The sequence below is a fragment of the Elephas maximus genome, chromosome 20 (assembly GCF_024166365.1).
Source record: "Elephas maximus indicus isolate mEleMax1 chromosome 20, mEleMax1 primary haplotype, whole genome shotgun sequence".
NCBI lineage: Eukaryota > Metazoa > Chordata > Mammalia > Proboscidea > Elephantidae > Elephas > Elephas maximus.
In genome coordinates this window covers 53,956,954-53,979,592 of record NC_064838.1, presented here as the reverse complement: position 1 = coordinate 53,979,592, position 22,639 = coordinate 53,956,954, and the positions used below count along the sequence as shown (strand labels likewise).

General features: G+C 47.9%; 1 protein-coding gene across 5 annotated transcripts in view; it reads right to left on the bottom strand.

The window, feature by feature from the left end:
• Positions 1 to 404: 404 nt before the first annotated feature.
• Positions 405 to 22,639, bottom strand: part of DAG1 (dystroglycan 1) — a 64,755-nt gene continuing 42,520 nt past the window's right edge. For all 5 annotated transcript variants that reach the window (XM_049862271.1, XM_049862274.1, XM_049862273.1 and 2 more), the window contains 2 exons: positions 19,915 to 20,315; positions 405 to 5,198 (listed from right to left, as the gene is read on the bottom strand). In XM_049862271.1, coding sequence (XP_049718228.1) covers positions 2,796 to 5,198; positions 19,915 to 20,193 — 2,682 coding nt within the window. In that variant the 5' untranslated portion in view covers positions 20,194 to 20,315 and the 3' untranslated portion in view covers positions 405 to 2,795. The remainder of the gene's footprint in view (positions 5,199 to 19,914; positions 20,316 to 22,639) is intronic.

Sequence of the window (22,639 nt, the reverse complement as noted above, 5' to 3'; positions counted from 1 at the left end):
TGAGAGACCCCTGCCCAGATGCTGCAGGAGCTTACCTACTCTGGGGGAGCTTGTGATAGGACCTTTCCCACCAAACTTCCTGCCCAGGACAGGAAGGTTTCTCTGACATCTCACCTTACAGATGAGGAAACCGAGGCTCAAGCAAAACATGTTTCATAGGCAGAAGAGGCATTATAGGGGGCTGGTATTTTGGCAGAGCTTCTGGGGCACATCCCCAAACCTCCCAGGGGCACAGAAATGGTAAAGTTGTGTGGAGTCCATTGGGCCAGCTACTCAAAAGCCACCTCAAATAGGGCTTGGCTGGAACCCTTCTTTCTTCTGTCAGAGGGACTCCAGCCCTCGCCACTCATGTCCTGAAACTCACATAGGGGGCAAGAAAATAGATACTCAGAGGCAGCGGCATTGTAATAAAGACACTGCTTTTATTTAGTTTGATATGTTTCTATACAGAATGCAGAAAACACATCTTAAAATCATACAGAAGGAAATAAAAACACGTCAGTAATTGGTGAACACTTGGAAGTGAGATTGGCTCTCTGTCTCACAGAGTCCAGCGGCCATTGCCAGCCTGGTGCTCAGGGGAGGAGGCTGCCTGCAAGGGCATTGTTGCTGTTGTTATTCTGTTCACTGCCCCTTCTCCTCCAGTTGCTATGGCAACAGGCCATTCTGGGCCAACCACGTCTCTGCATGGCAGTACCCGTTGATGGGGTTGCTAGGGGCAACGGAGCTGTTTGGAAGGCCTTCACCTGGAACACTGGGAATTGTTTATTTTTTGATGAGGTCACCAAAAATAATCTCACCAGGTCAGATCCCACTTGTGCTCCCGACTCTGGGGCATCAGGGAAACCCTGGCTTGGAGGCACAGGCCCAGTCACAGTGTTCCACCGAGCCCTCATCTACAGGCTCCCCCACGGGGGCACTGCTCATTCTAGAGTACCCTCCTGCACCAAGGCAGGAGAGCAGGGCCAGGGTTTGTGGAAGAAGGCGCAATGCCGAACGCCCTCCAGTGAGCGGTAGATGGAGGCCTCCAACCCTCCTGCTGGCCCTGCCCTCCTGAGGCAGCACACACGAACCCTCTACAAAACTGTCGATATGGCTTAGAAGTGGCTGCTCAGTGTGCAAAGGGAGCCTGGGTCCACCCACCCACCCACCCCAGATCAGGGATGGAAAACATTATTGCAAAAGGCATTCCTCCCTAAAAGGTACCCAAAATGACTCTCAGATGGTCAAGAAAAGTCAGGTTCAAAATAGTTTCTTCCAAAGGAGGAGAATCAAAGCAGAGTGGGTGCCCCTGAGTCATGGGACAGAGATGCAAATGGACGGAAGGACGTTCTGCTAAAAAAGGCAAAAGAAGTCCCAGTGTAATCATAGGATTTAAACTGTTATGAAAAGGGGGAAGAAAAAAAATCAAAATGAGCAAAGCCGTCAGTTCCATGGATCAACACTAAGAGCTTGTACAAACTGCTGTAAGCGTCACCATTTTTAATCTTTTTTAATAAAACAATTTGAGGCTGTATAAAAACTTTAGTAAAAAATTAGCTTTGAGAGCCCACAGATTTTAACTATGAACTATTGCTGGCACTCCTCCCCAACCACCAGACCTTTTCCAGCCATTCAGACCCGAGAGGCCTGGGACTGGAGCGCCAGAGAAAAGGGGTGGGGTAGGGCTGTGGACTGTTGGGACAAAGCGGCCAAGGTCAAGTGAGGAAAGAGCATCACATGACATAAAAATATTGCATCTTCACCAAAATGTCCCCCACTGAGTGTTTCAAAAACCATGATACCTTTTAGGAGGGGAGAAAAAAAACCACAAAAGAAGGAAAAAAGAAAGCAGGGTGATGTGGTCGAGTCCCTTGACCTCCCCAGGAACCCCCACAAGCAGCTGGCCCACCCTGGAGCACCTAGGTTTGGGGCCATGGCCACCGCTGCCTCTTGGAGTCCTTTTTCCCTGGAAATGAAGACCCCTTGGTGGTGGGCCGACAGCGTGCGTGGGGTGGGGGTGTCCTCGGCCCAAGAGGCCCCTCCAGCTTCTGGCCCCTGGCAACAGCAGGAGAGCAAGCCCAGCACCAGGGCCCTGGCCCCTTACGCAGGGCCAGGAGGCCCCCGATCAGGCTCTGGGGTATCAGAGCAACCAAGTGTACGTAGTGTGAAAAAATAGGATTCCTTTGATAAAAAATACTGTCCCTTGGTCTTCTCTAAGTTTGAAACACCCTGGGAGCTTATTTTTAGCAAAGCAATTCCCCATACCCACCCAAAAATTATACATACAAGTTTAGGTAAACAGCAGATTAAATGTAAAAACTTAACCTTAACTTCTGAAAGTCCTTTGAATTTAATCTTTAGCTACTGTTTTCCATGTTACATCCTGCAGCTAGACACACGTGAATAGAAAAAACAGTACAGTTAGTGTTAAAGGCAAAACGCAGACAGCCGGGAGGCCACCCAGCACTGCCTGCGAGTTCATTCACGGTTCCTCGCTCCCTCCATCTACCTCTACCCCAAACGGTGCTTTCAGAGCCAGCCATCAAAAACGCAGCGAAGAATTTTCTATGAACAAACAAAAAGCTGTTAGGCAAAAAAAAAAAAAAGTCCCCAAAGTCTCTCCAGCTGCTTTGGGGTTTAGGAGGACCAGAGAGGGCGGGCTTGTCCAGGCCCCATGTGTGTCAGTGTGTGCTAGGTCAGGTGTCGGCTTCCGGTGGGCGATGGTCTGCAGGCCACCGGTTTCCACAGACAACAAACACCGTGTTGTCTCCAGGCCCCTTCCCTACCCCTGCCTCCATCCAGGAGCTTGTGGGTTAAGGGGGAACATAGGGAGGGGGCGACCGGTATGGGGTCATGTTCTTGGGACGGGAGCCCTTGCCCTCCATGGGAGCTGTGAAGGGTGGAGGAGGCTGGTAGGGAGGTGCATTGGGATCCTCATCCCGCAGGGGTGTATATTCTCCCACGGCGTCCTGGTTCAGAGGAGTGGTCTCGGGCACGCTCTGGTTGGGGTACTCGGGAGGGGGCAGGGGGGCTTTCTCCTCCTGCAGGATGAGTGGCATGCTGGAGGAGGGTGGGGGCTTGGAGTCATCCAGTTCGTCCGCAAAGATGATGGGCACCCCTTTCTTGATGAAGGTGGCCTGGTCCTCCAGTGTGAGCTTGCCCTTCCGCTTCTTGCGGTAGCAGATCATTGCAATGATGCCGGCGATGAGCAGGATGGCTGCGACCACCACAGCTGGAATGACTGTGTGCAGGTAGACATCATCCTCACTGCTCTTCTCAGGGTCCCTGTCTGGCACCTCTGTGGGCGGTGTCTCTGAAGGCACCTTCCTGGGTGAAGTCACAGGGATAAACTGCAGGTGCCGGCAGCTGCCTGAGCCCATCACAGCAACATTCATGGCCTTAAAGTCGGGCTCCAGAGCGTTGGAGAAGGCCGGCCGTGGTTTCCCGTCATCCTCGGCGATCCTTCGGCTCAGCCCTGTGATCTGCTCCTTGGGGCAGGGCTCCAGGGGCAGTGTGTTGTTTGTCCATTCCACCACAATGGAACCCCGGGTGATATTCTGCAGGGTGATGGTGCTGCAGTTGCGGTCCCCAAAGGCAAAGGCCAGCTTCTTCACCAGGGCAATCTTCTTGTGGATATCATTCACCACTGGTGCTGGGTCGCCCACAAATTTGGCACTGAACCGTGCAGGAGCCCTGTCCCCTTGAGGGCGCTTGTGGACGTGGATCTCGAAGGCATCCACAGCTGAGAGGCCCCCCTTGTCTGTGGCATGCATGAAATACTCATGCTTGCCCACGTGGCTGCTGTCAGGCAGGCCGTACATGAGCTGGCTGGTGCTGTTGAACTGTACCCAGGACTTCTCACCCACTAGCTGCTGCTCCCGCAGCTTCAGGGTCAGCTTCAGCTTGTCGGTGGTGGTGTCCTCCTTGTCGTAGAATGTGTCTGGTGGGATTTTCACCTCAAAGTAGGTACCAACCCAGGCATCTACCCTGTCAATGTGGTTCTTGAGCTCTGGGGGCTGGTTGGGCTCTCCCCCCTGGGGCACCCCACTGGTGGTGGTACGGATGCGAGTGGGTGGGGAGGCTGTTTCCAATCTGGTGATGGGAACTTTGGTGGTGGCCCGGAGTGGTGGTCGGGGTGTCCGCGGCTTCTTGGTTGGCCTGCGAGTTGTAGTTGTTGAGGAGTCAGTTGAAGGCGTGGCTGGTTTTGGGGTGGATACTCGTGGCTTCTTAGTGGGGGTTGTGGGAGGGGTAGCAACCGCCGTGGGCTCCACATAGCCAGGAATGGTCATCGTTGGGCGGATCTGGCCAGAAACCATGGTGCCAGCTTCTGACACTCGAGTAGGCTGGATGGGGCCTAGGGTTGGGGTCTGAATGATTGCACCTCGAGTCCTAATGGTGACTGTGGGCTTCCCAGGAACAGGATCCCTGACTGGAGGAGCCATGGTCTCTGTCGGTGGAGCAATAGCTGGAGATGTGGGGGTAGGCACGATCCTGGAGGGTGGCTCCTGGATGGCCGTGGTTGGGGGCCCAATGGCAGTGACAGGGGTGGGTGTGGCATGGATCTGCCTCCGGATGCGTTTGGGGAGAGGGGGCTTCTTGTTGGCGATGTGCCAACCCACCACAGGGTAGCCAAGCTGAGCGGACATGGCGCCCTCCCTGGCAGGGGCCTCCACACCACGTATGTCAGGCACACTGTTTTGGTTCAGGGAACAGCCCAGCCTCCAGGAGAGCAGAGCCCCATTTTCCACCACCTTTTTTGCATTTCCTGGGCCAGCCATAAAGGCCGACATGTCAAACAGTCTGTTATTGACCACTGGCACCAACTTCATGTTGTGAAGCTCCACTCCCGAGAAGCTCTGCATGCTGTGCAGGAGGTCAATCCTTTGCTTTGGGGTCATCTTGGTGAGGTCGGCATCCAGAATCACCGTCAGGACAGTCACAGGCTCATCGGCAGCACAGGTAGATGCCACCACCTCACCAGGTTCTGGTGATGCCGCCCGCACGGACTGCGGCTCACTGTGGTCTTCAGGGTAGACCTCAATGGAGAACACGCTGGAGGTCTGGGGGATGTGGCTCCCGTTGGACCCCAGCCGTGCAGCACTCACCGAGATGTAGTGCACACCCTTGTCAGTGTCGAGGGGAAGGCCCTCCAGGGCATGGCTTTTCGGGTCCCAGTGCAGCCAGGACGGCAAGGTCTCCTTCCCTGCCGCTGATACCTAGAAGAGACATGGGCACAAGTTATAAGTGCTATGGTCCACACAACCTGAAAATGATCCCTATAGCTAATCACTGGCCTGGCCTGAAGTGTGTGATAGGCCTGAGGTATAACTAGGAACTCCTATTGGGGGAACCAACTCCCCAACCCCAGAGAGGAACAGCCAACCCATTTCACCTGTCATGAAAGACTGGGGCTGTCAGGTGGGCTAGCTTGGAAGGCAAATGATTTACTCAAGGTCCCACAGCAGGGAGACAGCTGCACTGGCACTCAAACATACATCTCAGCCCAGAGAACTGATGCCACGGGCCTCACTGGATGTCACAGACTTTTATTCCAGTGACACACCCTGCTATTTACTCACCCACTCTGCTGGCAGAATTAAGTCTGAGTGTCTCACTCCAGCCTCACCAGAAGTGAAAGCCAGAGCTGGGCACACAGATCTGGGTACATGGGAAGGCCCGATGCCCCTGAATGACTCATTTTATGACCATCACGTTACATTCAAGTGTAGCGGGACACATTTGTGTAGCAAAGCAAATACAATCAGTTGTGAATGATATCTTAATTAACCCTGCTTCTCAAGCCTCAAGAAAAACTGTGGCGCTCAGGGTGAGGGGACTAGAAATGATAATTCTAGAATAGTGTTTACCAGAGGCATCCCAAGGACCTCTGGTCTCTGTAAAAGAGGTTCTGTAGTCAGACAAGCTTGGGAAACGTACAGGGTCCACCATTGCCCTAAGTGAGCCCAGGCACAGAAGTAGGCCGCTGGCTTAAAGAACCTATCATCTTGCTCCACCCAGTAGCACATTCCAGACTTATTTCAGTATAGAAGTCTTTTTCCATGGGGACATAATTGGTAATACTCAAGGCACCAAAAGGATGTCACCATAGAAGCTTCCAGCATCAGCTGACAAGAGTGAAATAAGACTTGCCTTCTGCCCAAGCCCCATCTTCAGCTCCTCTCATCTTTGGTGTCCACCTACTCCTGCCCCGGGTGCAAAAAGGTGGCGTTTGTTTTCTGGTCTGCCCAAAGACACTCTCAGCTCCTTTGTCTTGTCCCACTGAGTCCAGAGACAAGTTGGCCAAGAGACAGCACATCTCACTGCCAGCTTCAGCCTAGGGATCACCCCCTTCCTGGCCAGTGCTTGCCACTACAGGGACAATGACGTACTTCCCCGCTTGTGGCAAGGGGCTCCCCAACAACTCCAGTTCCCCAGGCTTCCTCCTGCCAAGAGTCAGCGGTCTGGGTGATTGAGGAGAAGATCCTGGGTCATACCTGCTCTTTCCAGCCAGGACCCAGGTGTCCAGAGAGCATGTAATCCCACAAACCTCAGCAGAGACCAGAGATTTTCCCCCTTTCAACAGGTTTCCCACCTCCAGCAAAAACTCACGTGAAGATGACTGACATTATTAGAATTTATTATTAATGGGGCTGTCCTTTCCTGATTGTTTTCTGAGCCACTCACTGAGGGTCTGTAAACACTTCTTTGCAACATCATATTCTATCATCTAAGGTGCATCATCTAATGTACCACTAAGAATCATTCCCACCCTGTCACTCCCCATCCACTGCAGTCACCATCAGAAATGTTAAACATCCGTAAAAATGGATTTCTTCAAATCCACGAAAAACAGTAAATGTATTTTTCTTTAAAAAAAAAAAACTCCTTTAACTACAAAAGTAACACTAATTTCAACTGCTTGGGCTGAAAGACCTACGCTTTCAATTTTTTTCAGTTCATTTATGTTAAATATGAAAACTGTCACAATTGCACGTGAACACATAAAGCAAATGTTGAATGCTCTTGTTTTGCAAAAACATGAAACGAAGATGTAAGGCCAAAATGGAGTGTTCTGGGAACTATGAAATGGCGTAAGGGTGGAGGTCCTGAGAGGTGAGGAGTCAGTGAGCCAGGGTATGGACACCTAAGAGTTTCCTAACCACATGGGATGAGAGCTCACCTGGCAGAGGGAGGGCCTGGGATGGAGCTTTGGGTGAAGCCAGCCAAGGAGAAGCTACCTGCAAAGGAGGCTGGACAGACCATGAGAGGACCAGGAGAGAGAAAAGGCTCCAGAAGTTGGTGCTGACTGGCTGACAAGGCCCATGGGACATTCCTGAGTAGTCAGCTAGCCAGGCTGATATTCAGCCCTGTGTCCATAAGCACAGATGACAGGGCAGCTCTGGTGCTCCTGCATATCTATCTCCAGCTACATGTGGGCTCTTCATAACACAGTAAACAGAGAAGGGCTCCACCTCCTCGAAGCTTCCCAGCCTGGCTCACTTCCTATTCTGCTGACCCAACAGCCAAAGTTCTGTTGTCAGACATTTCCTATGGAATAAAAACAGGCCACTCCTTGGCCAAGGCTCCCATATAGCCACACTTGGAAGACATACACTTATTTAAAGCTATGGCGAGTAACAAACGTTAAAGAAAATCCCAGGTTTCATCAAAGCAAGTTATAATGCTCAATTTCAAACTGGGAGACAGAAGAAGAGAGTTAGTACCTTTATTTTGATTACTAAGAATCAATTCTTTCACTATCCTGTCCCAACAGCTTTACAGACTTCTGGGGAAGGCCGTGCCAGAAAAATAGCCAAGCCTCCCCAACCAGCACATCACCTTCCCCTCTGCAGATTCTTGCTCCTCAGGGGTTCCAAGCCCCAGTCATACCCTGGCCAAAGGCAAGGTGTCCATCTTGGATCTACAGCCCTGAAACAGGCAGTCCCCAGAGTCCTGGGTATTTCTCTGATCCTCAAACAAGAAAGACAGGCACTCATCAAAGTTCTAAACCTAGCACCTCTGGGCATCTTGGTACTTGGAACGTCAGGTCCAGACAGCACTTCGTGTGCCAATGATTCATTTTAATAGAAGGGCCACAGGAAGCAAAACAAACCCAACTTCCACAAGGAACCTAGCCAAGTCACAGGCAAGCTGGCACTTCTGTGTTTTCAAGGCCATTTGGGGAAAGCCCCTGATCTGGGAAGTATGAACATGCCTGAAGGGCTGGCGGTGTCTATATTCCCCCACAGATTCTACTAGACACCAAGAGGCTCCTCCCTCCCAAGGGCACTCAGCTCAGGGCCCAGCTCACCAGGGAGGCGCTCGGAGGTACAACACCTGCTCCACCCTAATAAAGCGTATAGTTCCCTCAGCCATGGGGACCCCAGACACCTTCCCCAGCTTCCAAAGCTTACAGGCTCTGGAATACTTCTCTTCCCTTCAGGCCTAAGGGTAAGGTGGGATATGACAGCTCCTTCGGAGAGACATGCCTCCAGGACTAGCCAGGACTCATCCTTCTAACAATAGCCCACCTGATGGGAAGCCCCCAACTCTAGGTACACTTGGCTGAAATCCCAGCTCCAGGCAGGCTGAGGTTTGACCCAACCTCTGGACCCAGTGTTCTCATCTGTAATATTGAGGAAATAATCCCATCCTTGTGGTTCTAGCATCAAGCACGCACTGGAATCTCCATCAGTGCTGGTTCCCACCTGCTCCTTATGGGCTCTGAGGACCCAGTGTACAACGTGCGGCTGCAGCACAAACAGGCCCAGGGCACGTCCAGCCTCCTCTCCCCAGTCCTCCTTCCCAACTGGCTCTGGATCCAACACACAGTGGGGGCTTGTCTCCCTGTTCATACTTCAAAGCAGAAGTTCAAATCATCAAAGGGAAGCAGGGAGGCCAAAGGCAAGGGAGGCCAGGATCCTATAGAACAAGGCTGATGCCACTGAGGCTGGGTGCAGGCCAAGGCTGAGAACCCTTCAGGAACTTGACTGACTGTCAAAACCTATCTGCCAGGAGTGGATGAAAATCTGGGGAGCATTAGGGGAGGGGAAGACTCACTGCAGGCGATAAGCAATAGCCCAAAGACCAGCATCCACCTCTTTGGTCTAAGACAGTGTCCTCAATCTTGGCATATTTGCACACAGGATTTTGACAACCCTCAGAGTCCTGTCTACTCCATATAAAAATTTCTGTCCTAACTGTACCATAACCACCCACAATTAACCCCCTAAGGGCCACCAGGCCAGGAAAGGCAGCCAAAAGGCTGAAATCGGGGCTCCATGTGAGTTTCTCATCATCACTAGCATGTGCATTTCAAGTGACAGGCTGGTCCCACCCACAGAACTCCTCCAGGGTTGGAGGTCACTTGACCTTCCATTACCAAACACCAACATGCTGTGGAGCTGTAGGAGTCAAGGCCTATGGACCTTATAAAGGTCCCACCTCGAAGAGGAGCCTTCAGCCACTTAGTGGGTATGCTTGCTGGATGGAAAAACTGCAAGATGAAGCCTGGTTTAACAAGATCACAGGGTCAAGCTCACAGGCATTCAGAAAGGGCCAGAAACCCTTCTAGTTACAGTAACCCTCAGAGAGGAAATGCTTCTGAGATGGAAGACAAGCCCAGCACCGAGGAAAACAAAATCTCACAGAGCCGTACACCTAGCTACAGAAATCCTGATCCATAAAGTGTATCCAAAAACATTAAGAATCAAAAACACAAAACCTGGGTAGGCCCATACAGAATTCTAAACACCAGTGATGCCCACAAGGAACTACCATGACCACCAAACACGAGACGGCTAAATTTGGAGATGTGGGTCACTCCTCAGTCTGTACTACCAGATGACCAGTAACTGACTACCCCTTCAGTTGGGGGACACTCCCTCTAGCTCATCTGCTGGTGTCCTTTCCAGGACAGTAGACCATCAAACACCTAGTTTGATAGATACAGCACCTATAGGCACTAAGCACCATAAAACACAAGCAAAGTCTCTAACCCCATTCCACACCTGGAGTCAGCAAATGGGCAGAAGGGGTTCCATTACTTAGTCCTTCATCAAAAAGCAGGTTTCCACCCACTGCCTGAGCCAGCCAGTTAGACAAAGCTAGAACTGAAGAATTGGACTCTCACTACCAAACACCAAACCACTGCCATCCAGTTGATTCTGACTCACAGCGACCCTGTAGGACAGAATAGAACTGCCCCCATAGAGTTTCCAAGGCTGTAAATCTTTATGGAAGCAGACTGCCATATCTTTCTCCCATGGAACGGCTAATGGACGAACCACCAACCTTTCAGTTAGCAGCCAAGCGCTTAACCACCGTGCCACCAGGGCTCCTTAGACATTAGGGCCTAATTATTTGATTATATGACCGTTGGCTTCTGAAACCAAAAGAACTTGGGCTTTATCACAGCCCTGATGATGCTGACTCACACTCAGGGTGATCCTGTGTCTGTGCTATGGACTATTTTAAAGAGACAAACCTGCTCTGTGGCCAAGCTCAGCTTCCGCAAATGAAACCCATGAGCACTAAGTCACATGGCGAGGATGCTGGGAGATAGAACCTCTGACTACATGCGGGCCAAGCCCTTTCCCACGTGAGGTGAAGAACCATGGTGGAAGTAGGTATGGGGACCTTTACTTTGCAGAGTAAAGCAGAGCCATGCCCACGAAGGTTTGGAAACCTCAAACACAGCTGCCACCACGAAGCCAAAGCCACAGGATCATGTTCTGAACACAACCTGTCCAGCCTAAGCCATACCCCCGTGGTCTGGGCTATGAAGCATCTTATCTATCTTAACTGTTCTCATCTAAAAACAAAAGTTAATCTTTTTCTCCCCAAAGTAAGGAACAGCTTAACACAGACAGCCACTAAAATTCTCAGTCAATCCTTCAACTCCAAGCCATGACATCATCTGCTTTCACTTTGTCACATTCTCTTTCAGTTCTTACCAATAATTTTTTTTTTTTTTTTAACAGGAGCCTATATTTTCAGTAAGTATTTGAGTTGATGAGTATGGGCAAATGCTATTTGCAACCCACCTCCAACAATGCCTTCCATCGCCAACCGGCATTTCCCGGTGTGCTGTGTTCACAAGGGGTCCATTCAGAGCCAGGGAACACCCACTTGAGGGAGGAAGAAACTGTAGTTCATCTCATGCAGGCGAGATCACCACAAAGCTGTCAAGCATCCAACGAAATGCTTCTTTCATGAGCTCCCTTTCCTGGCCAAAAAGAGTGCCCATTGTTCTTGGGGGAACAATCAGGGCCCACGCCAGCAGCCGAGAGCACAGTCCTAGAAGGGCTACTCCCAGCCTGGTAGTATCTTGGGCTGAGGGAAAGTCCACATTGTCTCCAGGCAAAGAGGCCAAGGTGGAAGCAGGCATGAAAAGCCATCCTCACAGGCCCTACCAAAACGAGACATCTGAGGGGACTCTAGAGGGGCAGCCCACCAGTCATTTCATGACATGCAAAAATTCCCTTCCTCAGCCAGTCCCACACTTCAAGTCAGAGGAAAGGTCCCTGCAGGGAGCCAGTGCAAATCCTGAGGGAGATAAGAGTCAAGACGTGTGACTTATACTGTGGCCAGCCCAGGATGGCAGAGCGAAGGCAAAGCTGGCTTCTTTGCGAGAGGGAGGATGCTCTTGGATCCATAAACAGCTATGGGACTGAATGATTGTCAGGACCTGGGATAAGCTTTGCAGACAGAAATCCAGTCAGGTCCAAGGCAGGACATGCCAAGACCATCTGCTCCAGGGACACCTGAGGCCATGAGAGAGGTGACAGGAGCCTCCTGGCTCAGGTCTCCCTGGAAGACCATGCTGGATGAGGGCCTGGAAGCAGCCCACAGCCCCTTCTTATGAAATCAGGTCAACAAAGCCCACCTGGGAGTTTCCTGGGCTCAATAATAGCAGATCAACTGATTCTCGAGGCAGAGCTGGAAAACGAAAGGGGAAGCAGCAAGTGCCAGCCAAGCTGAAGCTGGACAAGGGTTGGTAGGACACGAAAGGTTGTCAGAAATGAGGTAGAAGGAAAGATGCAGGCTCTCAGGGCAGCACCCTCCAGGCAGGTAGGTACCTCTTCTTTATCCTGCAAGCTGATGTACAAAGTGCAAGCAAGCTTTTGCTTTAGGAGCTGATATTACCCGATGGGCACACCAATGGGCATATCTGGTTGACCCCACACCCACAGCTACCGGGACTCCCAGAGTTGCCTTGCCACAACCTCCTAAAACTATCAGCCTAACTAACAGCCCACACAAACTAAACAAGGCTTTGCAGGCAACTGGCACAGCTCACTTACAGTTAGACTTTAATTTTCTGCCCCTTCAACAGCCTGTTATTCACAGCTATTTTGCAACTATTATTCCACCACCAATCCCCATCTGTGCACATCCCCTGACCAGTCAGCAAGTATGACAACCAGGCCACCTAATCTCACCAGATCTCAGGACATATCACTACATCAGTGCATCCTCATTAGGCAACTTAGCCATGTCCAAGTAAGCTAAAACACCAACCCTCACCTGGAAAGCCCATGTAAGGCTTGGGGGGATGCCGGGCCAGGCCCAGCACCTCTCTCCTCAATTCCTCACCAGCTCTTTCCTCCTCTGGCATCTGGGAAAGGCCCCAGCAGACTCTCCTACAGGCTTGCTTCTTTCTCCCCACTCGTCACCCAAATCAACAACACCCGCTGAGTAGGCATCGGCCTCTGTCTGCCCAAGAGCCCGCCTCCACATCCTCCTGAGAGCTTCTTCTCAAATTTTTCACATGCAGCTCTGCCCTCCACCACTACCACATGACTCCTCCCCTTACTGTCCCATTTTTGTTAAAGCTATAACTCACAAAAAAGACTTGAGTTGGGCACCTACTTTAAACCAGCCCTGTGCCAAGTACCTAGAACACTGCACTGGGAACACTGGACACCCCACCAGCCAGGCACTGCCTTTCACTACATAGCCAGGGTCAACCCTGGTCTCCCAAACCCCTAGCCCTACAACCTTCACAGGCTCCCTCCCAACTGCCAGAAGCACAAACCAGCCACTTGCTTCACAACTATTTCTGGGGCCCCATGGTGGGTCACCTTCTGCCCTGGTTCAAAGATGCCCTTGTGCAAGGAGGCTGTGCCACAGCCTTGTCCCATCACATACAACATCATCTATGCCAAGGGCAGGCCCAGAGTCTCTCCTTTCCTCAGCCCTGCAAAGTGAGAGACATCAGACAACTATGAGGGGTAGTCATCTAAAACTAACACAAGGCACTAAGTTACAATTCCAAAGCATGCTGATATACAAAATAAACACAGATCAGTCACCCAAAGACCTTATAAAACCACAGGGCTCATCAGGAAGCCTTTCAGGGGCTCCTTCCAAGCTAACTCTGTTCCTACAGGAAAGCTTTGTCATCTAAAAATGGAGCCACACTGTTGAAGGGCCCAAGAGCAAAGAAATCCCAGTAGCAATGAACTTACCTAGCACTCAGATCTTGGTCCCTAATATCATTCCCCACAAAGAAATCAGGTCCTCGGAGAAATGACTGAGGGAAAGTGTGTACAGGATGAGCCTGGAGTATCTTCTTATGCCAGAAAGTAAGAAGAGCTTAAAAAACTGACGGAGACCTATCACAAGAACATAGGAGTCAGCTTAAAGGAACCCCTAATAGCCAAATCCAGGACAATTTGAACAGCACAATAATTAAGGGCAACAGTAAGTTATAATCCATTAAAAACCAGGAAACAGTGAGTCTGTTCTAACAATGGATAAATAAACATATCGCTAAGCGTCAGGGGGACAGGCTGGGACCACTTCCCAATGCAGAAAATACAGCAAGAAGCCGTGTGTTGGCGGGGGGGTATGTCATAGGGCCCAGGGTCGTACAAGGCTTTAAGTCTCTTGCTGCTCCTGACTTGGGCTGGGCACTGAGTAGTGTCTGATAACCCAGAGCAGCTTCATGGGTGCTACAGGGGCCCTCATTCTTTCTGCCAGTCCACAAACATTTGAGAGCCCACTATGTCAGGGGAGGCAAACACGCAGACTAACAACAAACAAGAATTTCAAGTACAGCAATTTGCTAAGAGGAAGATAACATAGGGTTTTATGGGAAAGCTGCTCTCGCCAGGGTGGAAGGAAAGAGCTCCTACGCCCCAGATGACGTTCAAGGTGAGCCCAAAAGAGGCGCTGTGCCCATGCAGACAGAAGAAACGGCCAGAGGCCTGGGGTGGGCCTGAGCCTGGTGTGGCAGAGGTACAGTATGCAAAGGAAAGGTGGGGAGGGAGAGGAGGCCAGAGACTGCATCACGTATGGTTTGATCCTAAGTGAGGCTCAGTAATAGGGGGGTTTTGAAGAGATTTAAGCTTTAAAAAGAAAAATGTCTCTTGCCTCAGTGTGGAGAACTGATTGAGAACTCAAGGATGGAGGTGAGGCCTGGGAAGAGATGAGCGACAGTGGCAGCTTAGATGAGGGCAGCAATGATGCACCCTGGATATGATTTGGGGGTCACCCCAACAAGGCTCTTTGAGACTGAGAGCTGAAATCTTGCTCACATAGGCAAGAATATCGGACAATCATTAAAAATTACATTCCCAAAGCATACATAACGACCATGGGGAAAAGACCCAAGCTACAGTGAATGAAAAAAGGTTAAAAAACATGTCCAGGAGCTCTGGTGGCACAGTGGTTAAGAGCTATTGCTGCTAACTAAAACGTCGATAGTTCGACTCCACGAGCTGCTCCTTGGAAACCTATGAGGCAGTTCTATTCTGCCCTACAGTGCTGCTGTGAATCGGAGTCAACTCATTGGCAACAAGTAGTCAGCAAAAAAAAAAAAAAAAGTTCAGTCTGCATGTGGGCACAGAAGACAATGTTAGAGTTCACCCTGTGTGGCAGAACTATAAGAGGTTTTATTTTTCCCTTTTCTCTATTTTCTATAGTGTACATTTATGCATCATTACTGTAATGACAGAAGAAAACTCCTTTAATACAGATCTTTTCAACCCTGTTTTACAGGTATGGAAACCAAAGCTCCTGGAATGAGTGAGGTCAGGCCTTCTGGACCTTCTGACTCCCTGCCCCACACAGCCCTGACAGCAAGGCTGCTGGGGGTGAAGAGTCACACCCCCGTTTTTTCTAGGCTAATCAACTACTAACCGGTCTGTTTTCCATATGCAGATAAATATATGCTCAGATAAAGCATGTTTTCCCAGGAAAATCTCTTTACTCCGCTGGTGAATAAGCTGATTAAGTCTCTCTGCCAGATAATGGCAAATACCTGGCTCAACGTATCAGTTCAAAACATCTCTGATCAGGACTAACCCAACAAACCATTCCAGTGGCCACTGGGATAAGGGCAGCCACTGCAGGGTTTGGGTATTCAGAGAATCAAATTTGAAGCTGGAAAAGAAATGCACCCTCTACAACTGTTGCTCTTCATCTAATGGTCCAACTCGCTGGGGTATTATGAAGGTCACACGGAAACCCTGGGCAAATGCTCTGCAAACTAAAAAGACCTCTGTGGAAGTGAGGTGCTACATGGATCAGGATCTTCTGAACTATGGCCACCCCTGAGATCCCAAGACCACCCTAAGAATAAGCTATGACCTAAAGGAAAGGGGGCCAGCAGGGAAGAGGAAGGGAGTACAAAGAGGATACAGGCAATGAGGGGGTCCACTAGGAGGCCCAGCTACTTCACCCAAGTTCACACCTGGCCTGTCAGTGGTTATCTCAAGCCTGGGTGCTTCTTGGCATCTGCCTGTCCCATTCTACCTTCTCCTCTGTCAGCAAAAAATACTGTAACAAACAAGTCCTATTATATGCCCACCTCATTCCCAGCCCCACCCACTGCTCTCCTCCTCCCTTGAAAAAACAAAACAACAAGCCCATTGCCATTGAGTTGATTCTGACTCATAGAGACCCTACAGAACTGAGCAGAACTGTCCCATAGAGTTTCCAAGGTGCACCTGGTGGAGCTGAACTGCCAACCTTTTGGTTAGCAGCCGTAGCACTTAACCACTACACCACCAGGGTTTCCACTCCTCACGTAGGCAGGTTTAATCATGGATCTGGAGCAATTCTTCCTCATGCCACAGCCTTAAGTAGCACTGTCAACAACTTAAACCAAAAAAAAATCCCTCAAAACAATGCTTTTAATCAACAGTTGAGGTGAACGTGTTTCTACAAAGTTTTGAGAGATTTGGCAATCAGTGAAAGCCCCGAGGTCTCTCTGCCTGCAGCTGAGACCCTATTTCTGATATTTTATTATGATGCTCTTGATTCCTCAGTTCTTTTCTTTCCCTTATCTCCATCACTCACAGATAACCAAATTTTGTTGTCTACCTCAGGAGTATCTCCAAAGGACTCTGCTGTGGTCAGCTCCAGCTGCTCAGGCCCAGAAAAGTGGTTCCGTGGTCCTGGTTCCTCCTTCTGGGTCCTCTCTGAGCCAGAGCCAGGCACAGGCACACACAGGCTCCATGGTGGGTTCTTGCCAGCTTGCCCCTCTCTGACCTGCAAGCCCTAGTAGTCTACATTAAAAATGGCTACAAGTTCTATACCACTCTTTCCCCTGAGAGGTGTTTATGTCCCCTCCCCTTGAGTCTGGCCAGGTCAGTGGCTGCTTTGACAAATTAAGTACAACAGAAGAGTCATTGTGCCAGTTTAAATGCCCAGGATTTTAGCAAGAAGCTTTTACTTCCTGGCTTTTGGAATACCCAATCTTGGAACCCAGTTGTCAGGCTGTGAGGAAACCCAAACAGCCCACGGAAAGGTCTACATGGAGAAGAACCAAGGACCCTGACCAACAGCCCCAACTAAGCTCCCAGGCAGCAGGCAGCATCAGCTTGCCAGCCATGAGTGAGACACCTTAGAGTGGATCCTCCATCCCCATTTGAGCTGCTCAGGCTAATGTCTTGTGAAGCAGAGATGAGTTTCCCAGATAAGCCCTGAATTCCTGGCCCACAAAACATGACAAAAAGTTGGTGTTTTAAACCACTGAGTTTTGAGATAGTTTATTATACACCAACAGATGCCAGAACACTGTGTGTTGTGTGCGTGCGTGCGTGTGTGCATAGAAGTCTAAATGCAGTAAAAATTACCATGACAAGGTATAGGCCTTGAAATATTTTTAGTTCATTTTCAAGCTACACCTCTAGGGAAGGAACACTCTAGGGCAGAGGTCAGCAACTATAAACTTGGACCAAGTCTGACCTGCCACCTGTTTTTGTATGGCCCATGAGCTAAAAATGGTGTTTGCATTTTTAAATTGATTGAAAACAAATCAAAAGAAGAATACTTTTTTGTTACATGTAAAATTTATATGAAATTCAAATTGCAGTTTCAGTGTCCACAATTCAGCTTTTACTGGAACACAGTGCCCGTGGAAAGACCATTCGTATGTACTATCTATGGTTACTTCCACACTGTACCAGCAGGGCCGAAGAGCTGCAACAGAAACAGTATAGCCTGCAAAGCCTAAGATATTTACTATCTGGCCTTTTGAGAAAACGTGTAACTGTTTTAAAAGATGTTCAAACCTTGAGGGGTGCACATCCCACTGCCATGCAGACCAACTTAGGATCTAAGGGAAATTCCAAGACCCCACAGACCTAGATAGAGGAATGGTCCTTCTTCACAGAAAAACCTACGGTTTCACCTGATTCCTATCCTGGGTCAGCCAAGACACCCTTATTCTCTGGGTTGTTCCCCAAAAGGAGATGGGGCAGGGTTCTAATGCAAAATGAGGAATTCACTAAACACCTTATAACATGGATGAATCTGAAAGACATTATGCTGAGTGAAATAAGCACAAATATTGTATGGTCCCACTATTATATAAAGTCAAGGATAGATAAACACACAGAAAGTGACGTTCTTTGATGGTTACCAGGTATGGAAGGGGAGAGGGAGGGGAAATCACTCTCTAGATAGTAGACATTTGTTATTTTTGGGGATGGGTGAAGTCAACATAGCTTGACCAAGGTAAATAATGACACTAAGAAGTACACAAGGAACGATTTCAGTAAATCCTACAACATATAAAATTTTGTAACAACCACCAAAAAATGTGTGTGGGTACTTAGGAAGATATGTATGCATATATGTGTATAGGGAGGCATATGCGAGTAAATGCATGGGCAGGTATAGGTGTATCTGTAGGCATATAAATACACAGGTTTCCCCTGCTATCTGAAAGTAGAGTGTTCCTATGAAACCTTTCATAAGCCAAAATGGTGTAAAGTGAAGAAGCAATTACCATTACTTTATACGGGAAAGTTTTTTGAGCATTCCCAGACCCAAAAAATAACCGACCAAATAACACATAAAACCCTTACGAACTTTCTTAGGATTTTCTGATACCTTAGGACACATCTTGCTAAAGATGCACAAAATAAATCAGGATAAAGCACAGATGTTCACAGACATAGTTCAAAGCTATGGCAGCTTGATGCTGAGTGTAGTTCCCAGGGACAGAGCTTGGTAATGCCACTGTCACCGCTTGGGGGGCACAGCGCCTCTTTATTGGCTTGCTGCAAAACAAATGCTGAATGCTATTTCCCCTTTTCGCTCTTTCATAAAAGTGAAAATCCTCTTCAGATTTTTTTCGATTAGTGAAAACAGGTTCTAGTGTAGGTCTTTTGTAACAGCAAAGTAACATACAGTGAACTTTTGAAAAGCGGGTGACACTTGTACATGTTTGTGTGTGCTGCACATATATCCATATATATAAAAAAGTACATAGAGGGCACAGTTATGGAAGCTTCCTAGATATATCCTAACAACTCGCAGGATTGTTTTACTGGGTTAAAAGGCTTGGGACCACAGCCTTAGGGACAACTTAGTCAACTGGCATAACACAGTTTATAAAAATAATGTTCTACGTCCTACTTTGGTGAATAGTGTCTGGGGTCTTAAAAGTTTGTGAGCAGCCACCTAAGATACAAATATTGGTCTCTAGAGAGAATGAAGGAAATCCAAGGTTCAAAGAAGAAACTAGTACACAGAACTAATACCCCACAGGAACCACAGCCTCTTCTAACCTGAGACCAGAACTAGGTGGTACTCAGCTACCACTACTGACCGTTCTGACCAGGAATACAATAGAAGGTCCTGGATAGAATGGGAGAAAAATGTAGAACAAAATTCAAATTCCTAAAAGAAGTCCAGAACTCCTAGACCCATAGGGACTAGAGGAACCCTCGAGACTACTGCCCTAAGATACCCTCTGAACTTGGAACTGAAACTATTTCTAATAGATTAGCTTATAAAATAAACAGTATCACCTGTGTGTAATGTGCTCCCTTAAACAATCAACTATACGAGACCAAACGGACAACATTTACCCAAAAACAAAAAGGAAGGGAAGCTAGATCAATGAAAACAGAACAAACAGAATGGAAATACTGAGAATGCTGACACATTGTGAAAACTGTAATCAATGGCATGGAACAATCTGTATAAAAACTTAAATGGGAACCTAATTTGCTATGTAAATTTTCACCTAAAACACAGCAAGATACTACTTTAAAAACAAGATTAGTAAACATAATCACCGAATTAGAGCACAGCCCCTGTATTTATTTATCCCTCATTAAAAACAAAGGTTCCACCAAATCTCTAACTCAGTGACAAGGAGAAACTTCCAGAGTATAGATGTATAAAGGCTTTTTAATGATGACATTCTCAAAACGGTAGCAGGAAGGTTTAGGATGCTATTCTGAGATATATGAAGATCCTCTTATAAGGCTGTTATGGATCAGAGTCGACAACTGCAACGGGTTTTTTATAAACATCAGTAGCTGTCCCTCTCCGAAGGGGCACTTTACAAGCCCTAGAAGAACTGAGTTCAGAACTGCTGAAGTTTAGAATTGAGAAGGAAAAGGCCATCAGAACCAAAATGGAAGATGAGAACTCTTCCTCATTTATGCTTTATACCAGTCTCACCTTGATGACTTCTCCACTGGATGCAATTAAATCTGTTGGAATGGTTACTCGAAATGAGCGTCCAACTACAGCCATGCCATCAGGAATGCCAACCACTGTGGGAACAGCCTCACGGAGGTCTGAGAGCACCGAGTGCATGGACGCCTCAAGCTGGTTCTCCCAATCCCTGACGGTCTCCGAGGGTTCACTGGGCCAGCGGGACTGAGCCAATGCCACCAAGAGCAGGAGGAGAAAGGTCCTCCCCCAGAGTGGGGGCAGCAGCAAGAGGCTCCCAGACATCCTCGTCCTGGGCCTGAGTCTGCTCAAGCCAGTAATCTCTCTAAGGAAGGAAGTGAGCGACGTAGTCCCAGAGCTGGGTCCTCACCCTCTGCACATCTGCTCCATCCCAGAGCACCCAGAGCCTGAAAAAGAAGAAGAACAGACTCAGACTTCAGCAACTCCCATGGTTTCAAAGACATATACAGCTAGTTACTACCCCCCAAGTGTTCCTGCCAAAAACCTCTACTCTGAGTCAAATCAAGCCTCTTACACTGCACTATCCACCACAGAAGTCACCAGCAACATGTGGCTAATGATCTAGAAAGTGGCTAGTACAAACTGAGAAATGCTTTAAGTGTAAAATACACACTACATTTCGAAGACTTAGTACAAAAAAAGAACATAAAATAGTTCATTAATACTTTTTAAATACTGATTATATATTAAAATAACACTTTACATATACTGAGTTAAATAAAATACATTATCAAAATTAATTTCACTGGTTTATTTATTTATTTTTTTCATGTGGCTAGCAGGAAATTTTAAATGACATATGAGACTCAACATTACATTTCTGTTAGGCAAGGCTGCTCCAGACCTAACTTCCAGTTTACAGGAAATACAGGAGCCATGAGAGACAATCAGGTAAATCCAGAATGTGGGACCTTCTACAAAACGAATGGCTTGGTCACGCCAAATGTCAGCATCACTAAAAGCAAGGAGACTGTTCTAGATTTAGACAGTACCCAGATGCAGTGTGTGCATCTTGGCTGGATCCCAGATTTACAGCTCATGACACTTGGCTTAGGTTAGCTGACGCCCAGATGCCTTATGGGACTTGATGGCTCGAGGGCGCCCACAGGTGACCATAGCCATCACGTGCAATTTCCCGTTCTGGAAAAGGATTAAACCTAGGCTGCCTAGAGGCCACATGCTATCTTTCGACCTGGGTAATGCAAAGTAAATAAACTCAAAATTGCTAAGGAAAACAAGGCCACTGAAAAGAACAGCAAATTCCAATACAGTTTTTTTGTTGTTGATCTTGCTGTTCCTGTTTCTGTTTGTTTTATGTTTCAACATAACAAAACAAACAAAAACTACTGACATAGAGTTGACTGACTCTGACTCACAGTGACCCATGTGTGTCAGAGTAGAACTGTGCTCAATAAGATTTTCAATGGCTGATTTTTTATAAGTAGATCAAGAGACCTTTCTTCTGATGAGCCTTAGGGTGGATTCAAACCTCCAATCTTTTCATTAGCAGTTGAGGAATCTTAACTGTTTGCACCACCCAGGGACTCGTGAACTTAACAAATTCAACCTAAAACTGAAGAAAGAGCCAAAGACCAAGAAAGTGATGAGGTAGTCTTGCCTTACCAGACATCAAGATTTATCATAAAACTACTGTATTAAGGCAATGTTACATATGGCAGGTGGACAAGTGGACTGCGGAACCAGAGTGAGAGCCCAAAACTAACTTGCAAAGGAATCATTCAATCAAAGGTTCAAGGTACCCCGGGTGACGCAAATGATTCGCGCTTGGCTGCTAACCAAAAGGCTGGCAGTTTGAACCCACCCGGTGGCACCACAGAAGAAGCTGGCCTGGTGATCTGTTTCCATAAAGATTACAGCCAAGAAAACTCTATGGAGCAATTCTACTCTGTAACACATGGTTTCTCGTAAGTCACAAATCAATAATAACAAAATCAACAATCAAAAACTCCGGACAAGTAGCCATCTATGGGAAAAAAATTGCAATTAGGTTCCTCCCTCACTTCTCCATCACAAATAAAAGAAAATCCAAGTAAATTAGGTACCCAATTGTGAAAAGCAAAACTTTATATTTTTAGAAGAAAATATACTAAAATGTCAGGATAAGAAAGCATTTAAAAGTTATCAATACACACACAACATAAAAAGACAAGTGGACTTCTGGCATGGTGAAATAGATATATTTTTCCCTATCCTTCCCACTAAGTACAACTAAAAAGCCTGGACATTTATATATATATGACTGTAAAAGGTAGAGAGAAAAAGGCAGACTGGCTAGGGACATCAGGACTTGAGGAACGACACAGTGGTGAGTAATCTGGTTTTTCTTTTTGCTTCATATATCCCAGAATTGGAGTCAAAGAAGCTGGCAACTAAAGAAATGCCAAGAGCATGACAAAAAAAAAAAAGCCCCAACACAAGCCTGCTCTCTCTAGACAACGGGTGGAAAAAAAAATTATTAGAGACAGAGAGGGACACTATGTAACGATGAAAGGGTCAATTCACTAAGAAGACAAAGCAATCTTAAGTTTGTATATACCAAACAACAGAGCTGCAAAATATGTGAAGCAAAAACTGATAGAACACAGATAGAACTGGTTAAAAAAAACACCATCCAGTGCTGTCGAGTCGATTCCGACTCATAGCGACCCTATAGGACTGAGGGGCAGAACTGATTAGGCTGAGTGAAGTA